The sequence below is a fragment of the Delphinus delphis genome, chromosome 20 (assembly GCF_949987515.2).
Source record: "Delphinus delphis chromosome 20, mDelDel1.2, whole genome shotgun sequence".
Taxonomy (NCBI): Eukaryota; Metazoa; Chordata; class Mammalia; order Artiodactyla; family Delphinidae; genus Delphinus; species Delphinus delphis.
The window spans coordinates 23,214,347-23,239,111 of NC_082702.1; the positions used below are offsets into that span (position 1 = coordinate 23,214,347).

Sequence of the window (24,765 nt, forward strand, 5' to 3'; positions counted from 1 at the left end):
AGTTTGACCTCCAACTTTGCCACCTTTTCCAAAATTATTTTAAGCTTTTCTAGTTCCTTTACTCTTTCATATGAATTTTCTAATAATCTTGTCTATGTCCACAAAAAATACTGCTGGGATTTTGATAGGGATGTTATTAAATCTATAGGTCATTTTGGGGAGTGTTGACATCTTTACTAGATTGGATCTTCCAATCCATGAACACAGTGTCTTTAAGTCTTCCTTTATTTCTTTCATCGCTATTTTATAGTTTTTGGCATACAGATCCTATGCATGCTTTGTTGTATTTATACGTAAGAATTTCATTTTTGGGGTGTATTTTAAGTGGTATTTAAAACAATTTCAATTTCCGATTGCTCATTGCATTTATATAGGAATATGATTGATTTTTTTGTGTTCACCTTTTATCCTGCTGAACTTGCTGAATTCACTTAGTTCTAGGAAGTTTTGTGTGTGTGTATAGATTTTCTAGACTATTATGTCATGTACTAATAGGGACAGTTTTATTTCTTCCTTTCCAATCTGTATGCCTTTTATTTCCTTTTCTTGGCTTATTACTTTAAGATTTCCAGCACAACGTTGTAAATCAACTATATTTCAATAAAAAAATTTTAAAAAGGGATTTCCCTGGTGGCGCAGTGGTTAAGAATCCGCCTGCCAATGCAGGGGACATGGGTTTGATCCCTGGTCCAGGAAGATCCCACATGCTGCAGAGCAACTAAGCCCGTGCACCACAGCTACTGAACCTGCGCTCTAGAGCCCATGAACCACAACTACTGAGCCCACGCACCACAACTACTGAAGCCTATGTGCTCTAGGGCCCGTGTGCCACAACTACTGAGCCCACATGCTGCAACTACTGAAACTCATGTGCCTAGAGCCTGTGCTCTGCCACAAGAGAAACCACCACAGTGAGAAGCCCGCACACCGCAATGAACAGTAGCCCCTGCTCGCAGCAACTAGAGAAAGCCTGCGTGCAGCAACGAAGACCAACGCAGCCAAAATAAAGTTAAAAAATTTTTAAAAATTAGAAAAAGATCCTATATTAAAACAGATCTAGGGGTTTCCCTGGTGGTGCAGTGGTTAAGAATCAGCCTGTCCTGAATGCAGGGGACACGGGTTTGAGCCCTGGGCCAGGAAGATCCTACATGCCACAGAGCAACGAAGCCCATGTGCCACAACTACTGAGCCTGCACTCCAGAGCCCGCGAGCCACAACTACTGAAGCCCCTGTGCCTACAGCCCATGCTCCGCAAGAAGAGAAGCCACCGCAATGAGAAGCCCATGCACCACAATGAAGAGTATAGCTCCTGCTTGCCGCAACTATAGAGAAAGCCCGCGTGCAGCAACAAAGACCCAATGCAGCCAAAATTAATTAACTAATTAATTAATTAAAAAAAAACCAGATCTACAAAATATTTTCCAGTACTATGTTGAAAATTATTGGTGGGGGAAAGCATTCAGTTTCTCATCATTAAGTATGTATCAGTATTAGCTGTAGTTTTTTATTTTTATTAATGCCCTTTATTAGGTTAAGGAAGTTCTATTCATAGTTTGCTTAGTTTTTTTTTGTTGTTGTTTTTAAAATTAGGAGTGGATGTTAGATTTCGTCAAGTTATCTTTCTGTGTCTATTGAAAGGATAAGATGGTTTTTCTGACTTAATAGTATGATAAATTATATTGCTTTTTTCCCCCCTCAAACAGTGAACTAGTTTTGCATTCTGGGATGAAACATACTTGGTAATGGTATATTATCTTTTTACATATTTCTGCATACAATTTGCTAATGTTTTGTTGAGAATTTTTGTATCTGTGTTATGAGGGATATTGGCCTGTAGTTTTATTTTCTTGCAATGTCTTTGTTTTGGGCATTAGGGAAATATTGACCTTATAAAAGGAGTTGTGAGATATTCCTTCCTCTTCCTTTTCTTCAAGATACTGTGTAGAATAGGTATTATTTCTTAGATATTTGTAAAATTTGCCAGTGAAACCATGTGTTCCACTGAGTTTTCTTTTGTGGAAGGTTTGTTTTTTAATATAAAAATTTAACTTTTAAAAATAGATATGGTGTTTATTGATTTCTGCTTGGGTGTGTTTTGGTAGTTTATATCTTTTAAGGAATTGATCCATTTAATCTACTTTATTGAATTCATGGGCATAGCTAGTTCCTAGTATTTTTTATTATTACGCCTTGAATGTCTGTGGGATCAGTAGTGATGTCTTCTCTTTCGTTCATTATATTGGTTATTTATGTCTATTTCTTTTCTCTCCTGGTCAGAGGTGTAGCAATATTATTGATCTTTTCAAACAACCACCTTTTTATTTAATTGATTTCTGGTCTAATCATTTCCTTCTATCTTCTGTTTGCTTTAGATTTAATTTAATCTTTGTTTTTCTAGTTAAGGTAGAAACTTAGGTTACTGATTTTAGATCTTTTTTCTTTGTTAATATATGCATTTAATGCTATACATTTCCCTTTAAGCACTGATTTCTCTGTCTCCTACAAATTTTATGTTTTATTTTATTTGGTTAAAAATTTTTTAAGTTTCCTCTGAGACTTCCTCATTGACTCCATGGTTATTTTTATTTTTATTTTTATTTTTTTTTGCGGTACGTGGGCCTCTCACTGTTGTGGCCTCTCCCGTTGCGGAGCACAGGCTCCGGACGCGCAGGCTCAGCGGCCATGTCTCACGGGCCCAGCCGCTCCGCGGCGTGTGGGATCTTCCCGGACTGGGGCATGAACCTGTGTCCCCTGTATTGGCAGGTGGACTCTCAACCACTGCGCCACCAGGGAAGCCCCATGGTTATTTTAAAGTGAATTAATTTCCAAGTATTTTGGTATTTTCCAGGTATGTTTCTAGTTTAGTTCAATCTTAGTCTGAAGACTTACGTTGTATTTTTATTTGGTTAAAAGTATTTTAAAATTTCCTTTGAGACTTCCTCATTAGTCCCATGGTTATTTTAAAGTGCATTAATTTCTAGATATTTGGGTATTTTCTCTAGTTTAGTTCAGATTTAGTCTGAGGATCTTTGTATAATTTCTATTCTTTTAAATTTGGTGAGGTTTGTTTTATAGCCCAGATAAATGTCTCTTTTAGTGAATGTTCCATGTGCACTTAAGACAACTCTGTGTTTTGCTGTTGTTGGTTGAAGTGTTTTATAAGTCTCCATTAGGTTAAGTTGATTGGTAGTGCTTTTCAGGTCACCTCTAAGTTTTCTGATTTTCTACTTTTTCTATCAATCACTGTAGAAGAGTGTTGACATTTCCAACCTAAATCATGGTGTGTCTCTTTCTCCTTACAGGTCTGTTTTGCTTTATGTATTTAGTTTATACACATTTAGGATTTTTATGTCAAGAGGAGTGGAATGAACTTTGTTGAGTCTGCTCTCTTTAGCTGAGGCAGTCCACAAAGGGGGCTGACAGCAAACTATTGAAGGCATTCCCAGAAATTAGGATAATAAATCCTTTATTTTTGAGTGAGGATCTGGACATTATAGCATCTACCAGAGAAGTAATCAGGTTTTCTGTTTGAATCCGTTTTAGTTATGTCTTCATAGGAATTGGTCTATTTTGTTAAACTTTCAAATTCCTTGGTATAAAATTGTTCTTAACATCTTCCTATTTTTGTTTTAATATATACTTTATCTGTAGTTATATCTCCTTTTTCACTTCTGATACTGGTTATTTGTGCCTGTTTTGTTTTTCTTGATAGAGGCTCTGGGGCAGCCTATAGCCAATAACTGATGAAGTGGGGGTGTAAAGGCCCAGCCTTCTTACCCTAACTTAGGACAGGTTAGGAGATAGAAGAGGTCATCCTATCTCAAAACTCACTGTAGGGTTGTAAGAGGCATTCTATTAAGAATGAACCACAACTTGATTTCTGCCTCTGCCCAGTCTTGCTTCCTTCCTTTCTTCTGTATAGGTGTTGATCAAGAGCACCCCCTAATCTATTATCTATTTTATTAGTCTTTTAAAATAACTGGCTAGGTGATGTAAAGCTAGGCTGCAATTCATCACAAGGGCTGGTCAACTTTAGTTCACTTTTATACTGAGGAGTTGCCCTTAAGTATCCTAGCTTAATCCTCAGTAAGGTCTCTTGGACACAGTTCAAATTTTTGAGTTTCTTAAGTAGTTAATTCTAGCTATCTGTAAAGATTAATATTTCCTGACTTTTATCCTTTCTTAGAGATTTTCTAAAGAACAAAAGGAAAATTATTTTTTAAAATTAAAAAAAGTATTTATTTATTGATGGCTGTGTTGGGTCTTTGTTGCTATGCGCAGGCTTTCTCTAGTTTCAGCAAGTGGGGGCTGCTCTTTGTCGTGGTGTGTGGGCTTCTCATTGTGGTGGCTTCTCGCTGCAGAGCATGGGCTCTAGGTGCGTGGGCTTCAGTAGTTGTGGCACACAGGCTCAGTAGTTGTGGCTCATGGGCTCTAGAACGCAGGCTCAGTAGTTGTGGCGCACGGGTTTAGTTGCTCCATGGCATGTGTGATATTCCCGGACCAGGGCTTGAACCAGTGTTCCCTGCATTGGCAGGTGGATTCTTAACCACTGCACCACCAAGGAAGTCGAGGAAAATTATTTTTTAAAACATGGAATAAAGCTCATTTTTTTGCAATTACCATATGAACTCACTGGACCCTTGTATAAATCTAAGATATCTTAATTTACCCTGGTGATCTTATTTTTAGTAATAACTAAAATTTATTTTAGTTTTTATAAGATTACTTAATCTTAGTAATCTTGGTGATCTTATTTTTCCTATATCTCAAAACATTTTGCTATAGGATTTCTCTGCTTGAAAAGGCTATATCTATGATGCCAAGATTGTTTTTACCTTTGATGGTTTAGTAACCACCACCTTTAGTAGAGAAGCACTTCACAACTTTATAGTGATACTTAATCTGAGGGTGAATCTCTAGGTATAGCTACTTGTAATAGGTCCCTACCTTTCCTTATCAAGAGTGGGAAGGGTATAAAAAGTATGTTTATAAGTCGTTACCTTTGAATCTGAGGCCTTCTAGGAGAAACTATTTTGAGAATTAAGTTTCTGAAAATATATAGTTTTTTGGCTGGTAGATGGAGAAATATAAAGCGCTAGTCTAGGTAAATGGTGTGTTAACAACAATGTATTTATTGTGTTTACAAGTATAGGTATATCTCGGAGATGTTGTGGGTTTGGTTCCAGACCACCACAATAAAGCAAATATCATGGTAAAAAGTGAGTCTCACAAACTGTTTTGGTTTCCCACTGTATATAAAAGTTATGTTTACACTATATTGTAGTCTATACAATACAGCATTATGCAATAGCATTATGTTTTTTAAAGACAATGTACATACATTAAAAAACACAAAACAAAAAACCAATTACAACAGTAACATCAAAAATCACTGATCACAGGTCACTATAACAAATATAATAATAATTTAAAAATTTGAAATATTACAAGAATTACCAAAATGTGACACAGAGACATGAAGTGAGCAAATGCTGTTGGAAAAATGGCACCAATAGACTTACTAGATGCAGGGTTGCCACAAACATTCAATTTGTAAAAAATGCAATATTTGTGAAATGCAGTAAAGCGAAGCACAATAAAGTGAGGTTTGCCTGTATGTGATTGTTATCTTCAAAATGGTTACTAAGTCTTAATTACTCCTCCTTGTTACCAAAAGGAGGAGGATTATAGAAGTAAAGATCAGTGGAAGACAGTCAAAATGTTGTTTGTCACTGCAATAGGAAACAGGAGGGAAGAAAAGAACCAGCATTTATCAAGTACTTTCTACGCACATATTGCTACTTAAGACTCAAAATAGCTTTTTAGGGTATCACTCGGTATCCTTGTTTTACAGATGAAGAAACCAGAGCTCAAAGAGGCAAAGTGACAGACTAAAAAGTCACAAGATGGGAGAGTTAGGCCCTGTATCCTGATTAGTTTGACCTCGAAGTCTTGTGCTGTTTCCACTACAGTATTCAAAATTAATATAAGGATCTTTGTACAGCTGGCCCTTGAACAACGCAGGTGCTGACCTTCTGCGCAGTCGAAAATCTGAGTATAATTTTCCTGTTAGACCTCTGTATCCGAGATTCCGCATCTGTGGATTCAACCAACTGTGTACTACCATAGTACATATTTATTGAAAAAAACCATTTATAAGTGGACTTGTGCAGTTCAAACCCATTTTGTTCAAGGGTCAACTGTATTTGATTCTCAATGTTGTGACACATTTTTCACCTGCTGCCCCTTAATGAATGACATTGATGTTTCATTGAAGGTTAGTATCACGATACAGAAACACAGTATAAAGTCACTGATGGTATTGGGTTAGCCAAAAACTTCGTTCAGATTTTTCTGTAACATCTTAAGGGAAAACCGGAACGAACTTTTTGGCTAACCCAATATTTTTTGTTCTCATTACATTTTATATGACTATAACAGTATTCCTCGTAGACTCTGACTACAAGCAAGTTTTACAACTCATGCTATATCAGTTGATTGATACTAAACCTACCTGTCTTTAGGGACAGTGTAGAAAAGTGCCTGGCACAGTGTTGTAGGTTGATAAATGAATTTAATTGGATACCATAGTCAGAGATGCCTATCTTGCCCTGACAAGCAAGCCACTTCTGTCCAAATCTGTGATTTAGACTTCATAACCTCTAGGGCTTATCATGGTCCAAAGTAATTATTTACACACTCACCAAAATTCTTTGTTTCAATACAGAATATTTATTAAGAATACATATTAACATGCTTAGATACACAAAGTAAACCACTTATACACATGCCATTCTCAGTGAACTGTAAGGAAAAAAACCATGAAGAACAAAATTAGTTGCTTTCAGATAAGTTTTTGTGTTTTATAGCTATCATACGTCCATTTGCATATTAGGAAGTTATTAGCATTGATACATAAACTTTTTCCCAATCTTACATGTAACTTTTTGGCAAGGGGAAGTTCATAAAAATTTGCATTGAAGTCTGAATGTAAATTATAGACTCTTACAAGCTTTTGAGAATAGAAATGTGATTGAAGATTTGCATTCCCAGATGCTATCTACAGCAGTTTCCTTTCAAGAAATCAAATGCTTTTCATTACCACATGATAAAAATCAGTGTTCAAATGAAAATTATTAGGGCACATTAATTCTTGGAGGGTATTATGATATAATTTTCAGTTAATATAAACAAGTAATAAATCTTAATAGAGGGTGTCAACACCAGGAATTTAAGTTTTCCAAAGACTATGCTTTCTACATGCTTGAAAATAAAATCCTATCAAGTCTAAATATATTTTGATAATTAGTTGTAGAAGTCTGTAAAAAAATTATTTAATAATAATAAATAATGACAACTACCACTTATTGAAAATTTACTCTATGCTAGGCACCAAGCTGGGTACTTTGTGTACATCATCCCATTTAATGTATACAACACCTCAAGTGAATAGTGTATTAGCTCTGTTTATAAACAAGAAAACTAAGGCTTAAGCAATTAGCTAAGTTCAAACAGCTTGTAAGTCGTGTAACCAGGAGTTTAAGGCAAGTCTGACTGCGATTCCAAAGCCAGCGTACCCAATCACTATATTGTATACCATCAGTGAAAGACCCCCTGACATGCTATAATGAGGGTGAATGGTTAATAATTTTATCTTTGATACATTCACAGAAGTATAATTTGCATCGTTAGAATAAGAAACAAGATGGATTCAAGTGGAAAACAAAAAACCCTGCTCATTTAAATATTTTTATTTACACGTGTCTTTTTCCATCATCATTATTCTAATAAGATTATAAATACGTAAACACCTTAGTACATGCAACACATTCCGCGAAGGAACAAATATGTACAGCACAATTGAAAAAAGAACCCAAATTATTGTATACAAAATGCTTTAAAAAAAGACCTTGTAACACATTCAGACCATATTTATTTGAATACTTTCCAATAATTACCAAGGGATGTATCATTTATAAATAATAAAATCGCCTGTTTTCTTCTATAAGCCAAGTTTAATATTTCAGTTAATCAAGTGAATAGCCGTTCCATTATGCACTGCTAAAGGCAAGTCACATAGCATCAAAATGAAACCGATGGGCTTCTTGTCGTTTTTCTCTATCATCTGCTTTCTGAAAAAGAATTTTAGACTAGTTTATAAATGATAGGAAAATGTCAAGAAAAGATTAATTTAAAAAGTGGTTAATTAAAAAAATAAAAGCCCTGAGCAATTAGTAGGTAAAAGGTGTGATTTTATTATGTAATAATCTTATGAAATATTTTTATAGTTTACAGTAGCTATCTTATAATGAACAATCCTCTAAATTGAATTTAAAAAACCAAAAAGAAATGTTCCTTAAAAGCTTAGTTTGTTATTTATTATTTATTTGAAAGTAGGAGTAAACATTAGATTTTGTAAGAATGGAATCAACTGTTACATTTTTCCCATTCTTAACACTGCTGAATCTAATTATATTAAAGTACATTAATTATTTTGGGGTTAACCTATTGATTTTGCATATATTTATTGATCCTCTGTTCCCAGCAAAGTATTGTGCTTGGAATTTTTTTTTTGGCTGTGCTGTGTGGCATGTGGGATCTTAGTTCCCCAACCAGGGATCGAACCTGTGCCCCCTGCAGTGGAAGCGTGGACTCTTAACCACTGGACCACCAGGGAAGTCCTATGTGCTTGAAATTTTGAGGGATTAGAAAAGACACAGTTCTGTGTCTTGTTCTCAAGGAACTTATTAAAGCCTAAAAAGAAAATAGCAAAACATACTAAATAACTATTTCAGCATAAAATGTGAAAAATGTTACCAATATTCTGAGATTACTTCTGGGTTGGCATGATGAAAGGCAAAGCTTTGAAAAGATAGTGTTTATGGAAATGAAGAGGAGGGACATTCACTACAAGATGCGGGAAGAACAGGAACAATCCTGAGAAGTCTGGCAGAAGCATGGGATATGTGAAAGTAACTGATAAGATAAAGACTGGAAAGGTGTATGGTAGAGTCACATGGAAGTACTATGTAGGCTATAGGCTGAGGGAGTTACACATTTTAGGCAGGGGGTGGTCACCAGAGGTTTTTGAGCAGAGGAGTGACATGATTAAGACTAAACTTAATGATGAGTAATCCCGCAGCAAAAGTGCTAAATGGAGAGAAGGGGAGAGAATGGAATTTGGGAGGACAGGGAGTATTTAACAAGGAGCTGAACTAAACTAAAAGCACTGGTGTAAGGAATTCAGAAGTGGAGTCAGCTGCAGAGATTGTAGGGAGGCACAATGAGGAGGGCAACTGATTAAATCTTGCAGGGAGTAAGAAAGAAGAGAGACAGCTTTAGGAAACTGGTTTTAAGTTGCTTGCAAGTGATCTAGGTAGAGGTTTCACGGTGACAGTTGGAGAGTTGGGGAGAGACCTTTAGAGAGAGATGAGGGCTGGGCATCTCTGAGGTAATAGCTCAAGCCATGATTTTAGATAAAACTGGCAGGGAAAGTATATAAAGAGGGCCTAGGGCAGACACCGTGGCAGAAAGAACAGCCAGCGTAGGTGAAAAGAGAAGTGGTCCAAGAGGTAGGTGACAAACCACAGTATCACAGACGGAGGCAGTATACAGATATGTATTTCAATCCGTATTTGTATTTAAAACTTCAGTTTTTAGCCACTGCATCATTATTATTGTAAGTCTACAATGTTTACACGGTAATTAGATCTCCTGTGAAATCAATAAAATTAATTTCCTTTCCTTCATAGGTCTAGAGCTGTGTAATATGTCATACTATGTTCTGACATTTCTAGACAAAAGTAAATAGAGTCATCTTTGATCTTACCTCTTAAGTTGCAATTTTAAAATCAACTGAATATGTAACTTTATGTTATCATTTTTTGTATGAACGGAGTGTTTTTTGAGAGACAAACCTATGAACATTTATTAGAACAATTAACATGTTCTCTTTTTCATAAGTTAAAACAGGTAACATAAAGCAGATGGTAATTTTAGTTAACAAAAATGATTATCATGAGCATCACAATCTAAAAATAATAGGTGCAAAAATGAAAACACTTTTGTGACACATAGAGCCCATTTTGGAGAACATTATTGGAACCCACTAGTTATGTAATAAATATATATTCATACACAAGTAGAAATTAGCTTTTTAAATTTATATCTAAACTATGAATAAATTTATGTGATAGCCTTTTTCTCTACTCATAAACATTATATAAAAACTACATTTTTGGAGTTTTGTTTTTAATTATTATTTAGGGTGTTATACTAAAGAACAGAAATCAGTTTAGTTTAGTACAAAGAATACCTGATAGATGGAAAAGATGTTTATCACTTTGCTACTTCCCACCTAAACTCTCTCTGCTCTAATTTTTTATAAAGAGATAGCTGTTATTCCCAGAAAAAAATGTCCATGGCCCTATCAGTAAATAATGGACACAGGCTCATTTAAGAAATGATTATTATTTTCCAGGCCATTATGAAATTACTTCTAATTAAGCTTTTTGATATGCCTGTTGATTTGGGGGTGTTCACTTTATTACTTTTGTACAGTATCAAAGTTTTAAAATACATAGTCTGATTTGCAGGAACTGCTAAGAGACATTAGTAACTCAGGGGGATGAAAAAAATTATCATTAGTAAGATGACATTACGGACAGAACTTGAAAAATCAGAAAATCTTAGTCATGTGAAAAAGTTTGAAATATAGTGTTTTTAAAGAGTAACATATTACTATTATAAAGTTAATGTTCCATTTAAATGAACAAACCTTTTCCTGCCAATGTAAAATGCCAATTATTGCCAAGATGAAAACACAGACTCCGATGAGCGCTATAGCAGTAAGCAGAACAATGTTACTTGGTGTAAGATACAGTTTGGCACTCCAGCTGTAGATGAAAAGAGAAGAATTAAAATTACACATTTTAATTTAAAAATAACAAAATATTATTGAGACCAAAAAGCAAAAAGAGCTTATTAATTAATGAATCAGTCCATTCATTCATTAATTCATTCACCTATCTATCCATTCATTATAAATAAAACAAAAGCAATTAAAATTAAGATAGGGTTAAGAATATTGACGATCCAGCAGAGTTCAGATTTTTACTCCAAGAACTGAAATAGAATAGAATTTTTGATGAGATGCTTTGCTATTTTTCTTTGCTCCTGTGAGAATTATTCTTAGGTAAACTTATCAAGGGTACTTTGGGCAATCTTAGACATTGTTTTTATGTCTTGTTTGACTTACTGAATTAGAAACCTTGAACTTTAAGGCTACATAGTCACATGATTTTTGATAAGATTTCTATATCTTATTTTTTGACCCCTGTTCACATATGTACTATGACTAAGTAAAAGAACCATATGTCCAAGTAGGTGTAGATAGATGCTTGTACAAAATGTCATGTTGGAGGGTTTACATTATTACAATGATACTGAGACTTCTTACAAAATCACTTTTAGTTTCTCAGTGTTAATGGCAATATACAAACTTTAGCATAAATAGAACTAGCTCTTTCCTCTAAAACAGTCCACATAATACAGCACTTGCAAACACTGAAAAGCCTAAAACTGAGGTCTATATTACCAACACTGTAGGTGGTTATATATAAAGAACTTTTTGTTCTCTCTGAAAATAGATAATGGATATATTTTCATCTTAAAAGTTTAATAAAGGTAAGATTATTCTGATAAATGGCAAGCACCAACTGACTTATTTTGGGATAATTAAAATTTACTGATCCATAAGTTAGCCTCTAGTCAATAAATCTCAAAATACACCTCAAACTAAAATCAATTTGGTTTTTATTATGTACATAAATTTGAAAAGAACATTGTTTTCAGAAAGAGCAAGAGAAACGTGAAAAATGTTGAGCTTATTATGGAAGAAAGGCTATAACAAAATTTCCCAGAAATTCAAGAGTAAGAAAACCTTAAGAAACAAATACTGTTAATTAGTTGAGGTTAGCTATTCTCAGCACCTTACCTCATACATAAGAAAAGGTCCTTTCATGAGATTTTTTTGGTAGTTCCAATTTATCTATCTATCTATCTATCTATAAGTCTTTATTGAATTTGTTACAATATTGCTTCTGTTTTATGTTTTGGTTTTTTGGCCCCAAGGCATGTGGGATCTTAGCTCCCCAACCAGAGATCAAACCCGCACCCCCTGCATTGGAAGGTGAAGTCTTAACCACTGGGCCGCCAGGGAAGTCCCGGTAGTTCTAATTTAAAAATAGATTTAAAAAACCCATGAATAAAGGAATTTCGGTAAGAAAAACAATGAACAAAAGGCCAATACTGAGTTTCTTACTCAGAAGCAGTCATTCTTCTCAGTTTCTTACATATCCTTCCAGAGGTATTCTATACATACATAAACATATACGCATAGATATCTTCTTTATAAATCACAAATCATTGCTTATTATTCATAAGTGCATTTTCCTTTTATCTTTTGCTTTACCACTCTATTTTAAAAGATTATCATGATATTGCATGATATAGAAGTACTATAATTCATATAGTTTCTTGTGCAGATTCATTTTGTTATAAATTTCAAAATTTTAATAGACTGATTAAAAAAGTCTAAACTCAGACCATAACTGTTTTTTTTTTTTTCTTTGCGGTACGCGGGCCTCTCACTGCTGTGGCCTCTCCTGTTGCGGAGCACAGGCTCCGGACACGCAGGCTCAGCGGCCATGGCTCACGGGCCCAGCCGCTCCGCGGCATGTGGGATCCTCCCGGACCAGGGCACGAGCCCGTGTCCCCTGCATCAGCAGGCGGACTCTCAACCACTGCGCCACCAGGGAAGCCTATAACTGTTTTTATTGATATCTTATTTCAAGCATAATGCTGTAATAAAGTTGTTTTCTTAAGTAGTTTGGTTCTAAAGCCCATAAATCCACCATAAAATACCTCCAGGGGTGTGCTGGTAAACTGGCTCTCTGGGGGGAAAAAAACCCCTGAGTGGCACTTGCCAATTTTCATGGTGTAAACAGTCCCATCATAGCTGATTTTAACGTGATCTCCCTGAACAGAAGTGGAAAGAGATGCACACAATCAGCTCATGAGGTGGCATGAGCTGGTTCTAGCAAACCATCTAAAAATTTAATAAAGGACAATACAACCTGCACTTGTTATTTGTTGTCTTTTTGATGATGGCCATTCTGACAGGTGTGAGGTGATATCTCATTGTGGTTTCGATTTGCATTTCCCTGACGATTAGTGATGCTGAGCATCTTTTCATGTGCCTTTTGGCTACCTGTATGTCTTCTTTGGAAAAAATGTCTATTCAGATCCTCTGCCCATTTTTTAATAGATACAGTATGGGGATTCCTCAGAAAATTAAAAATAGAACTACCATATGATCCAGCAATTCTACTTCTGAGTATTTGCCCAAAGAAAATGAAAACATCAATTAGAAAAGATACACGCACCCCTATGTTCACTGTGCCATTATTTACAACAGTCAAGGTAATGGAAGCAACCTAAGTGCCCAGCAATAGATGAAGGGATAAAGAAGATGTGAGTGCTCTCCCTCTCTCTCCCCCCCCTCTACACACACACACACACACACACACACACACACACACACACACACACATTTATACATATACACATACACACAATGGAATATTGCTTGGCTATAAAAAAGAATGAAATCTTGCCATTTGCCATTTGTAACAACATGGATGGACCTAGAGAGTATCATGCTAAGTGAAAAAAGTCAAACAGAGAAAGACAAATACTGTATGATTTCACTTATATGTGGAATCTGGAAAATAAGACAAATGAACAAACATAACAAAACAGAAACAGAGTTATAGATACAGAAAATAAACAGGTGGTTGCCAGAGGGGAGAGGGATGAGGGGAGGAGACAAATGGGTGAGGGCGATTGAGAGGTACAAACTTCCAGCTGCAAAGTAAATGAGTCACGGGTATGAAATGTACAGTGTGGGGAATATAGTCAATAATTATGTAATATCTTTGGCAACAGATTGTAACCAGACTTAACCATGGTGATCATTTTGAAGTGTTTATAAACATCAAATCACTATGTTGTGTAACAGGAACTAACATAGTATTATAGGTCAGTTATATTTCCAAAAAAAGTCATAGAAAAAGAGATCAGATTTGTGGTTACCAGAGGTGAGAGGTGGGAGGTGGGAGGTGGGAGGGGGAATTGGATGAAAACAGTCAAAAGGTACAAACTTTGAATTATAAGATAAATAAGTACTAGGGGTGTAATGCACAACACGACAAACAGAATTAACACTGCCATATGTTATATATGAAATTTGTTAAGAGAGTAAATCCTAAGAGTTCTCATCACAAGGAAAAACGTATTTTTTTCTGTTTCTTTAATTTTGTATCTATGTGAGAAAATGGATGTTCACTAAACTTACTGTGATAATCATTTTTTGATGTATGTAAGTTAAATCATTATGCTGTACACCTTAAACTTACACAGTGCTGTATGTCAATTATATCACAACAAAACTGGAAGAAGAAAAAAGAACAGTACAGGCTGTATTTTGAGAAGAAATGTAATAAGCCACTAGTTACATTTTAATAGCTTATTTTTTCATATTGACATGAGAGTAGCCTTAAGGACAAGTTATATTTTTCCCAATGAAATTTAAATGTTAATGAATACCTTCACCACCTGCTTTTTGAAATAATGGAATCAACCTAGTAATTTAAAGAAAAACAAACAGAGATAAAGATTTAGAATTAAATGCTATATTATACAAGGAACATGTTTTGCTAATAAGGATAAAAATACCTACTGTTCACTGAAAAATTACTATATGCTGGGTACTGTGTTAAGCATATTTCATCCTCATTCTTGTAAGGTAGGTATTTTATCTCCCAATTTCTACAGAGCAGAAATTGACCCTCAGAGAGAACAAAGGACTAGCTTCCAATCTCAGTCAGCTAGCAGTGGATCCGAGTTTCTAGCCTGGGTCCGCTGAACTTCAAAATTTGTGCCTAACAACTGTGGGATATATACCACTTCTCAAAGCATTTGCTAAAAAAGATCATTGCTTATAAAGTTCAGCAGCCTGAAATTTTAGAATTTATGGCCAGTAAACTGAAGACCAGTTTATTTAAGCAGAATATGTATAAGTCCCTAGTTAGTTAACCTGCTGTTTTTCTAATAAGGTTTAGTTTGTTCTTCGTGAAAAATGTCAGGGACCTTTTGTGTAGGTATGTTTAGGCATTTAAAGTTTGCTGTAAGCAAATTAAGTCATGACACTCATGGGAACACAGCAGGAATAGAGAAAGTTTTTAAAAGATATAACTATGATTCAGAGTTGACAGTATTTTTACCAAATTCAGTTCAAGCAAGGACATTACCTTCGAGGAACATCGTGAGGATATGGAATGACAATTAGCTGAGAATTTGGAATGATTGCGGTCCATTCTTGTTTCCGTATAGACTGGAAAAAGAATTTAAGAACATTTAACATTCAGTACACTTTAAAGACACAATAATTATTCTAAATAAATAAGAAAAAGCTTAAGTACTCTTTGATTAACTGAAATCCTAGGTATGGATTAAGCTGAATTTACATATATTAGGCCCCAAATAGGACTCCTATCGGCAAAAATTTCTCCATCTTTTCAGGGAAGGATTATATTTCTGTCTCATGGATTCATTAATTTATTGAACACACTTATGTAGCAGGCACTGTTCAAGGTGCTATGAACAAATGCTGCTTTGGAGCTAAAATTCAAGTTGAGGTAGAGTCTGACAATAAACAAAATAAAAATATTTGGTATGTTAGATGGTGAAAATGATAAGGAGAAAAAGCAGGGAAGAGGAGGGGCAGGAAGTCTTAAGGTTTATTTCTTCAAATTATAATGTGCTCTGTGTAAGATAAGCTTTGATTGGTCACTACCAATGAATTTTAAAAATTCTTTAAATGGAATAAAAATATTTTAATTCAAATATTTGAATAATAAATATTTAAAAATAGATTAATTATATTTTTTTTACTCACCTTCTCTCCAGATGGACGGGGAATACCAACATAAAGATGATCAAGAAAATTTGCACTTCGACCTAAACCAAGTACATTGTATGGCAGTTGGAGAGCTAAATGTGCCGACTGGCTAAGTTGTCCAGCTAAATTTATTAAAAGAAAGAAAAAAGAACAATACATCTTTGGAGACATTGCTCTCATCAAACATTAAAGTGATAAATGTTACAAGTTTAGGTGCTAGAACTTATCTTTAAGCATAAAAAGGTGAAATGAAATGCCCAGTTCATTATATTAATGATTCATTTTTTAAACAGTAAGAGAGATAATTCACATCTCATAAACATCACCTATTTAAAGTATACAGTTAAGTGGTTTTGAGTATATTCAAAAAGGTGTTGAGCTGTAAGCACAATCATATTTTAAAACATTTTCATCACCCAAAAAAGAAACTCCATACCCATTAGCAGTTATTCCTATTTCTAAGCCCTACACTTCCAGATACAGGTAACCACTAATCTACTTTCTTTATAGATTTGCCTATCCTGGAGATTCATATAAATGCAATCAAGCAATGTGTGCTCTTTTTATGAATAATGCTGCTGTAAACATTCACATACAAGTTTCTGTGTCAACTTATGTTTTCCGAAATGGCTGTATCATTCTACATTCCCAACATTAATAGTTGAGGGTTCCAATTTTTCCAAATTCTAACACTTTATCTTTTTTTTTTTTTTTTGGTATGCGGGCCTCTCACTGTTGTGGCCTCTCCCGTTGCAGAGCACAGGCTCCAGATGCGCAGGCTCAGCGGCCATGGCTCACCGGCCCAGCCGCTCCGTGGCATGTGGGATCTCCTCGGACTGGGGCACGAACCCATGTCCCCTGCATCGGCAGGTGGACTCTCAACAACTGCGCCACCAGGGAAGCCCTGTCTAACTTTTTGATCATAGCCATTCTAGTGGTTATGAACTGGTATGTCATTGTGGCTTTCATTTACATTTACCTAATAACTAATGATGTTGAGCTTTCTTTTCATGTGCTTATTGGCCATTTTTGTAGCTTCCTTTTTAGGTCTTAAGGTTGGTAGCGAGTGGTCTCTTCTTTCATTCTGGATTTTAGTAATTTGAGTCTTCTCTTTTTCTTGATCAGTCTAGCTAAAGGTTTGTACATTTTGTTAATCTTTAAAAAACCCAAATTTTGGTCCAACTGGTTTTTCTCTATGATTTTCTACTCCCTACTTATTTCCTCTCACTATGTCCTGTCTTCTGCTTGCTTTGGGTTTAGTTTGCTGTTTTTTTTCTAGCTTCTTGAGGTAGAAAGTTAGGTTATTGATTTCAGATTGTTGTTATTCCTTAATATAGGCATTTGCAACAATAAATTTTCCTCTAAGAACTGTTTTTCCCTCTAAGAACTCCATATATTTTGGAAGGTTGTGTTTCTGTTTTCATTCACCTAAAGTATTTTCTTAGTTTCTCTTGTGATTTCTTCTTTGACCCATTGGGTTTTTAGGACTGTGTTGTTTCATTTCCAGATATTTTTGAATTTCTAAATTGTTATTGATTTCTAATTATCATCCCGTTGCAGTTGGGGAACATACTTGGGATGATTTCAATATTTTTAACTTATTGAGGCTTGTTTTATGACCTAGCATATGGTGGCTCCACAGGTTCTGAGGTTGTTCATTTTTCTTTCTGTATACTCTCAATTGACCTATATTCAAGTTTGCTGATTCTTTTGCCAGCTCAAATCTGTTGTTGAGCACTCTACAGAATTTTTCATTTCAGTTACTGTACTTTCAACTCCAGAATTTCCATTTGATTCTTAAAATGATCTTTACTTCTTCAATTATATCTTCTATTAGTGGGACACAGTTGTAATACTTACCTTTACTTTTTTAATCCTAGTTTCCTTTAGGTCTTTGAACATGTTTATAATAGCCAATTTATAGGTTCTGTTAACTAAGTCCAACACCACTGGGCACATTTTCTGTTGTTTGCTTTTTTAAAAAAAATGTGTATGTGGCATACTTTCCTGTTTCTTTGCATGTTTTATAGTGTTTTTTGGTTGTTGTTGGAAAGTGGACTTCTTAGATAATATAACAGCTATGGTATCTCCCCCTAAGGGTTTGATGGTCTTTCTTTTTGATATTGTTGTTGCTCATTTGTTTAGTGACTTTCCTAGATGGATTCTATAGATTCTGTATTCCCTACAGTGCCTGCCACAAAGTTCTTTTATTTTCTTATTTTTAAAGTTCTTGTTCTAAGCCTGGTTTCCGAGGAGGCATACATGGCTCAGTATAACTCAGTGGTCAGCTAATGATTGGCCATTAGATTTCCTTAAATATCTTGTCTGTATATCTTCCAAACTTTGTCAGTGGGATTTGTGTGTGAAGATATGCCTTCAAACTTCAGGCACTTTACAAGATAGCCTTACCTTTCATTTCTTGCTTGAGCAGAGCCTCGAGGTAGCACACTCAAGCTAAGTATCTGAATGAGGTATTTTCCTTTCTAGGCATGTTCTTAGCCATGTAAGATGTCCAAGAATATATTTTAGCCTTTCAAAGTTGCCTGTGGCTGTCTGGTGCCTCAGGGCTTCCTTTTATGTTTTGGCCAGGCTCTTGTTCACTACACCTGGGATTTTTCCAACAGACTGTTGTTTTGGGTAATGTCTTGGAGGAATAGGGCTTTTCTTTTTCCTGCTGGGTTGAACTCTGAGTCAAATCAAATAGCCCCAACATCCTGAGAAGGGATTTTCCAAGGAGTTGCTCGTTTAGACGCATATTGACAGTGCTATAGAGATGGGAATTTTAATGGACTCCAAAGTTCCATCCTGTCCAGTGACTGTGAGGCTACTAGCTATTCATGGCTGCTGCACCATTCAGCAGAGAGGGGAGGTGGGATGTAAACAGCCCCAAGTTAAAATGCCACAGACTCTGTTGTCTTAAGTATCAGGAGTTCCTCTTGGATAGACAATGCTCAGAACATTCTGTGGCTTTGGTTAATTTCCAGAGTTCTGAAATGGTTAATGTTAGTTGTTAGGCCAGTACTTTTTGTTTGTTTGTCTGTTTGTTTTATGGGGAGGGAGGGGACAGCAGGTTCATGAAGTCCTCACACTGACATTCCAAAAATCAATCTCTCTCTATCATGGTTCACTTTAAAAGACGGTATTTATTTGCTAGGTATTTGCTACATAATTAAACAGAATATTTAAATATTAACAGGGTTAGGGACTTCCCTGGAGGTCCAGGGCTGGGACTCTGCACTCCCAGTGCGGGGGGCCCAGGTTCAATCCCTGGTCACGGAACTAGATCCCACATGCCGCAACTAAAAGGTCCTGCCCATGGTGACAAGGATCCCACGTGCTGCAACTGAGATCTGGCACAGCCAAATTAAAAAAAAAAAAAATTACAGGGTTAGTTAATACCTAAACATTTTAATATTCAGTGGGACTCTGCTAAACATCTACTAATGTTACCCAGATATATGACATCATTGGAAAGTATATATACCTGATTTTTTATACAATTCTTACATTAGTAAGAGAAAAGTATAATGAAAAGGAACACTGAATTTAGGGATAGGCGCTCTTAATACAGTTAAACTATGTATGTAAAACTGTAAAGCTGCATGGGCTACAGAATTAGTTTGTCTCATAGACTTGTGCTGATTGAATGATAATGCTTAAAAGAGTGCCTAAGAGACAGTAAATGTTGTTAAACTAAATGTTAAATATGGCAGAAGCAAGAACTACAATCCTGCAGCCTGTGGAACAAAAACCACATTCACAGAAAGACAGAAAAGACGAAAAGGCAGAGGGCTATGTACCAGATGAAGGAACAAGATAAAACCCCAGAAAAACAACTAAATGAAGTGGAGATAGGCAACCTTCCAGAAAAAGAATTCAGAATAATGATAGTGAAGATGATCCAGGACCTCGAAAAAACAACGGAGACAAAGATTGAGAAAATGCAAGAAATGTTTAACAAAGACCTAGAAGAGTTAAAGAACAAACAAACAGCGATGAACAATACAGTAACTGAAATGAAAACTACACTAGAAGGAACCAATACCAGAATAACTGAGGCAGAGGAACGGATATGTGACCTAGAAGACAGAATGGTGGAATTCACTGCTGCAGAACAAAACAAAGAATGAAAAGAAATGAAGACAGCCTAAGAGACCTCTGGGACAACATTAAATGCAACAACACTTGCATTATAGGGGTCGTAGAAGGAGAAGAGAGAGAGAAAGGACCTGAGAAAATATTTGAAGTGATTATAGTCGAAAACTTCCCTAACATGGGAAAGGAAATAGCCACCCAAGTCCAGGAAGTGCAGCGAGCCCCATACAGGATAAACCTAAGGAGAAACATGCCGAGACACATAGTAATCAAATTGGCAAAAATTAAAGACAAAGAAAAATTATTGAAAGCAGCAAGGGAAAAAGGACAAATAACATACAAGGGAACTCCCATAAGGTTAACAGCTGATTTCTCAGCAGAAACTCTGCAAGCCAGAAAGGAGTGGCATGATATACTTAAAGTGATGAAAGGGAAGAACCTACAACCAAGATTACTCTACCCGGCAAGGATCTCATTCAGATTCGATGGAGAAATCAAAAGCTTTACAGACAAGCAAAAGCTAAGAGAATTCAGCACCACCAAACCAGCTCTACAACAAATGATAAAGGAACTTCTCTGAGTGGGAAACAACAGAGAAGAAAAGGACCTACAAAAACAAACCCAGAACAATTAAGAAAATGGTCATAGGAACATACGTATCGATAATTACCTTAAACGTGAATGGATTAAATGCTCCAACCAAAAGACATAGGCTTGCTGAATGGATAAAAAAACAAGATCCATATATACACTGTCTACTAGAGACCCACTTCAGACCTAGGGACACATAAAGACTGAAAGTGAGGGGACGGAAAAAAGATATTCCATGCAAATGGAAATCAAAAGAAAGTTGGAGTAGCAATACTCATATCAGTAAAACAGACTTTAAAATAAAGAATGTTACAAGAGACAAGGAAGGACACTACATAATGATCAAGGGATCAATCCAAGAAGAATATATAACAATTATAAATATATATGCACCCAACACAGGAGCACCTCAATACATAAGGCAACTGCTAACAGCTATAAAAGAGGAAATCAACAGTAACACAATAATAGTGGGGGACTTTAACACTTCACTTACACCAATGGACAGATCATGCAAAATGAAAATAAATAAGGAAACAGAAGCTTTAAATGACACAAAAGACCAGATAGATTTAATTGATATTTATAGGACACTCCATCCAAAAACAGCAGATTACACTTTCTTCTCAAGTGCGCATGGAACATTCTCCAGGATAGATCGCATCCTGGGTCACAAATCAAGCCTCAGTAAATTTAAGAAAATTGAAATCATATCAAGCATCTTTTCTGACCACAACGCTATCAGATTAGAAATGAATTACAAGGAAAAAAACACAAACACGTGGAGGCTAAACAATACGTTACTACATAACCAAGAGATCACTGAAGAAATCGAAGAGGAAATCAAAAAATACCTAGAGATAAATGACAATGAAAACACGATGATCCAAAACCTATGAGATGCAGCAAAAGCAGTTCTAAGAGGGAAGTTTATAGCTATACAAGCTTACCTCAAGAAACAAGAAAAATCTCAAATAAACAACCTAACCTTACACCTAAAGGAACTAGAGAAAGAACAAACAAAACCCAAAGTTAGCAGAAGAAATCATAAAGATCAGAGCAGAAATAAATGAAATAGAAACAAAGAAAACAATAGCAAAGATCAATAAAACTAAAAGCTGGTTCTTTGAGAAGATAAACAAAATTGATAAACCATTAGCCAGACTCATCAAGAAAAAGAGGGAGAGGACTTAAATCAATAAAATTAGAAATGCAAAAGAAGTTACAACAGACACGGCAGAAATACAAAGCATCCTAAGAGACTACTACAAGCAACTCTATGCCAATAAAATGGACAACCTGGAAGAAATGGACAAATTCTTAGAAAGGTATAACCTTCGAAGACTGAACCAGGAAGAAATAGAAAATATGAACAGAACAATCACAAGTGATGAAATTGAAACTGTGGTGAAAAATCTTCCAACAAACAAAAGTCCAGGACCAGATGGCTTCACAGGTGAATTCTATGAAACATTTAGAGAAGCGCTAACACCCATCCTTCTCAAACTCTTCCAAAAAATTGCAGAGGAAGGAACACTCCGAAACTCATTCTATGAGGCCACCATCACCCTGATACCAAAACCAGACAAAGATACTACAAAAATAGAAAATTACAGAACAATATCACTGATGAATATAGATGCAAAAATCCTCAATAAAATACTAGCAAACAGAAACCAACAACACATTAAAAGGATCATACACCATGATCAAGTGGGATTTATCCCAGAGATGCAAGGATTCTACAATACATGCAAATCAATCAATGTGATACACCATACAGACAAATTGAAGAATAAAAACCATATGATCATCTCAAGAGATGCAGAAAAAGCTTTTGACAAAATTCAACACCGATTTATGATAAAAACTCTCCAGAAAGTGGGTATAGAGGGAACCTACCTCAACATAATAAAGGCCATATACGACAAACCCACAGCAAACATCACTCTCAATGGTGAAAAACTGAAAGCATTTCCTCTAAGATCAGGAACAAGACAAGGATGTCCACTCTCACCACTATTACTCAACATAGTTTTGGAAGTCCTAGACACGGCAATAAGAAAAAGAAATAAAAGGAATACAAATTGGAAAAGAAGTAAAGCTGTCACTGTTTGCAGATGACGTGATACTATATATAGAGAATCCTAAAGATGCCACCAGAAAAGTACTAGAGCTAATCAATGAATCTGGTAAAGTTGCAGGATACAAAATTAATGCACAGGAATCTCTTGCATTCCTATACACTAATGATGAAAAATCTGAAAGAGAAATTAAGGAAATACTCCCATTTACCACTGCAACAAAAAGAATAAAATACCTAGGAATAAACCTACCTAGGGAGAGAAAAGACCTGCATGCAGAAAACTATAAGACACTGATGAAAGAAATTAAAGATGATATCAACAGATGGAGAGATATACCATGTTCTTGGATTGGAAGAATCAATATTGTGAAAATGACTATACTACCCAAAGCAATCTACAGATTCAATGCAATCCCTATCAAATTACCAATGGCATTTTTAACAGAACTAAAACAAAAAGTCTTAAAATTTTTATGGAGACACAAAAGACCCCGAATAGCCAAAGCAGTCTTGAGGGAAAAAAATGGAGCTGGAGGAATCAGACTCCCTGACTTCAGACTATACTACAAAGCTACAGTAATCAAGACAGTATCGTACTGGCACAGAAACAGAAATATAGATCAATGGAACAGGATAGAAAGCCCAGAGATAAACTCATGCACCTATGGTCAACTAATCTATGACAAAGGAGGCAAGGATATACAATGGAGAAATAAGTGGCGCTGGGAAAACTGGACAACTTCATGTAAAAGGATGAAATTAGAACACTCCCTGACACCATGCACAACAATAAACTCAAAATGGATTAGAGACCTAAATATAAGACCGGGCACTATAAAACTCTTAGAGGAAAACATAGGAAGAATAGTCTTTGGCATAAATCACAGCAAGATATTTTTTGATCCCCCTTCTAGAGTAATGGAAATAAAACCAAAAATAAACAAATGGGACCTAATGAAACTTGAAAGCTTTTGCACAGCAAAGGAAACCATAAACAAGACGAAAAGACAACCCTCAGAATGCGAGAAAATATTTGCAAATGAATCCTCGGACAAAGGATTAATCTCCAAAATATATAAACAGCTCATGTAGCTCAATAATAAAAAAACAAACAACCCAATCCAAAAATGGGCAGAAGACCTAAATAGACTTTTCTCCGAAGACGACATACAGATGGCCAAGAAGCACATGAAAAGCTGCTCAACATCACTAATTATTAGAGAAATGCAAATCAAAATTACAATGAGGTATCACCTCACACCAGTTAGAATGGGCATCATCAGAAAATCTACAAACAACAAATGCTGGAGAGGGTGTGGAGAAAAGGGAACCCTCTTTCACTGTTGGTGGGAATGTAAATTGATACAGCCACTATGCAGAACAGTATGGAGGCTCCTTAAAAAACTAAAAATAGAATTACCATATGACCCAGCAATCCCACTACTGGGCATATACCCAGAGAAAACCATAATTCAGAAAGACACATGCACCCCAATGTTCACTGCAGCACTATTTACAATGGCCAGGTCATGGAAGCAACCTAAATGCCCATCGACAGACGAATGGATAAAGAAGATGTGGAACATATATACGATGGAATATTACTCAGCCACAAAAAGGAACGAAATTGGGTCATTTGTAGAGACATGGATGGATCTAGAGACTGTCATACAGAGTGAAGTAAGTCAGAAAGAGAAAAACAAATATCGTATATTAACACATATATGTGGAACCTAGGAAATGGTACAGATGAACCAGTTTGCAGAGCAGAAATTGAGATACAGGAGTAGAGAACAAACGTATAGACACTAAGGGGGGAAAGCAGTGGGGGGTGGGGGGGTGGTGTGATGTATTGGGAGACTGGGATTGACATGTATTCACTGATGTGTATAAAATGGATGACTAATGAGAAAAAAGAAAAAAGTTAACAACAAAAAAACCCCAGAGCTCCTGATTTTTCTTCCAATACCTG

At 35.8% G+C, this 24,765-nt stretch overlaps 1 protein-coding gene across 1 annotated transcript in view; it reads right to left on the reverse strand.

The window, feature by feature from the left end:
* Positions 1-7,736: 7,736 nt before the first annotated feature.
* Positions 7,737-24,765, reverse strand: part of ITFG1 (integrin alpha FG-GAP repeat containing 1) — a 232,075-nt gene continuing 215,046 nt past the window's right edge. Inside the window, exons 15-18 of the mRNA XM_059999143.1 lie at positions 16,019-16,143; positions 15,372-15,454; positions 10,778-10,895; positions 7,737-8,132 (exon numbers count right to left, since the gene is read on the reverse strand). Of these exons, the coding sequence (XP_059855126.1) occupies positions 8,073-8,132; positions 10,778-10,895; positions 15,372-15,454; positions 16,019-16,143 (386 nt within the window). The 3' untranslated portion in view covers positions 7,737-8,072. The remainder of the gene's footprint in view (positions 8,133-10,777; positions 10,896-15,371; positions 15,455-16,018; positions 16,144-24,765) is intronic.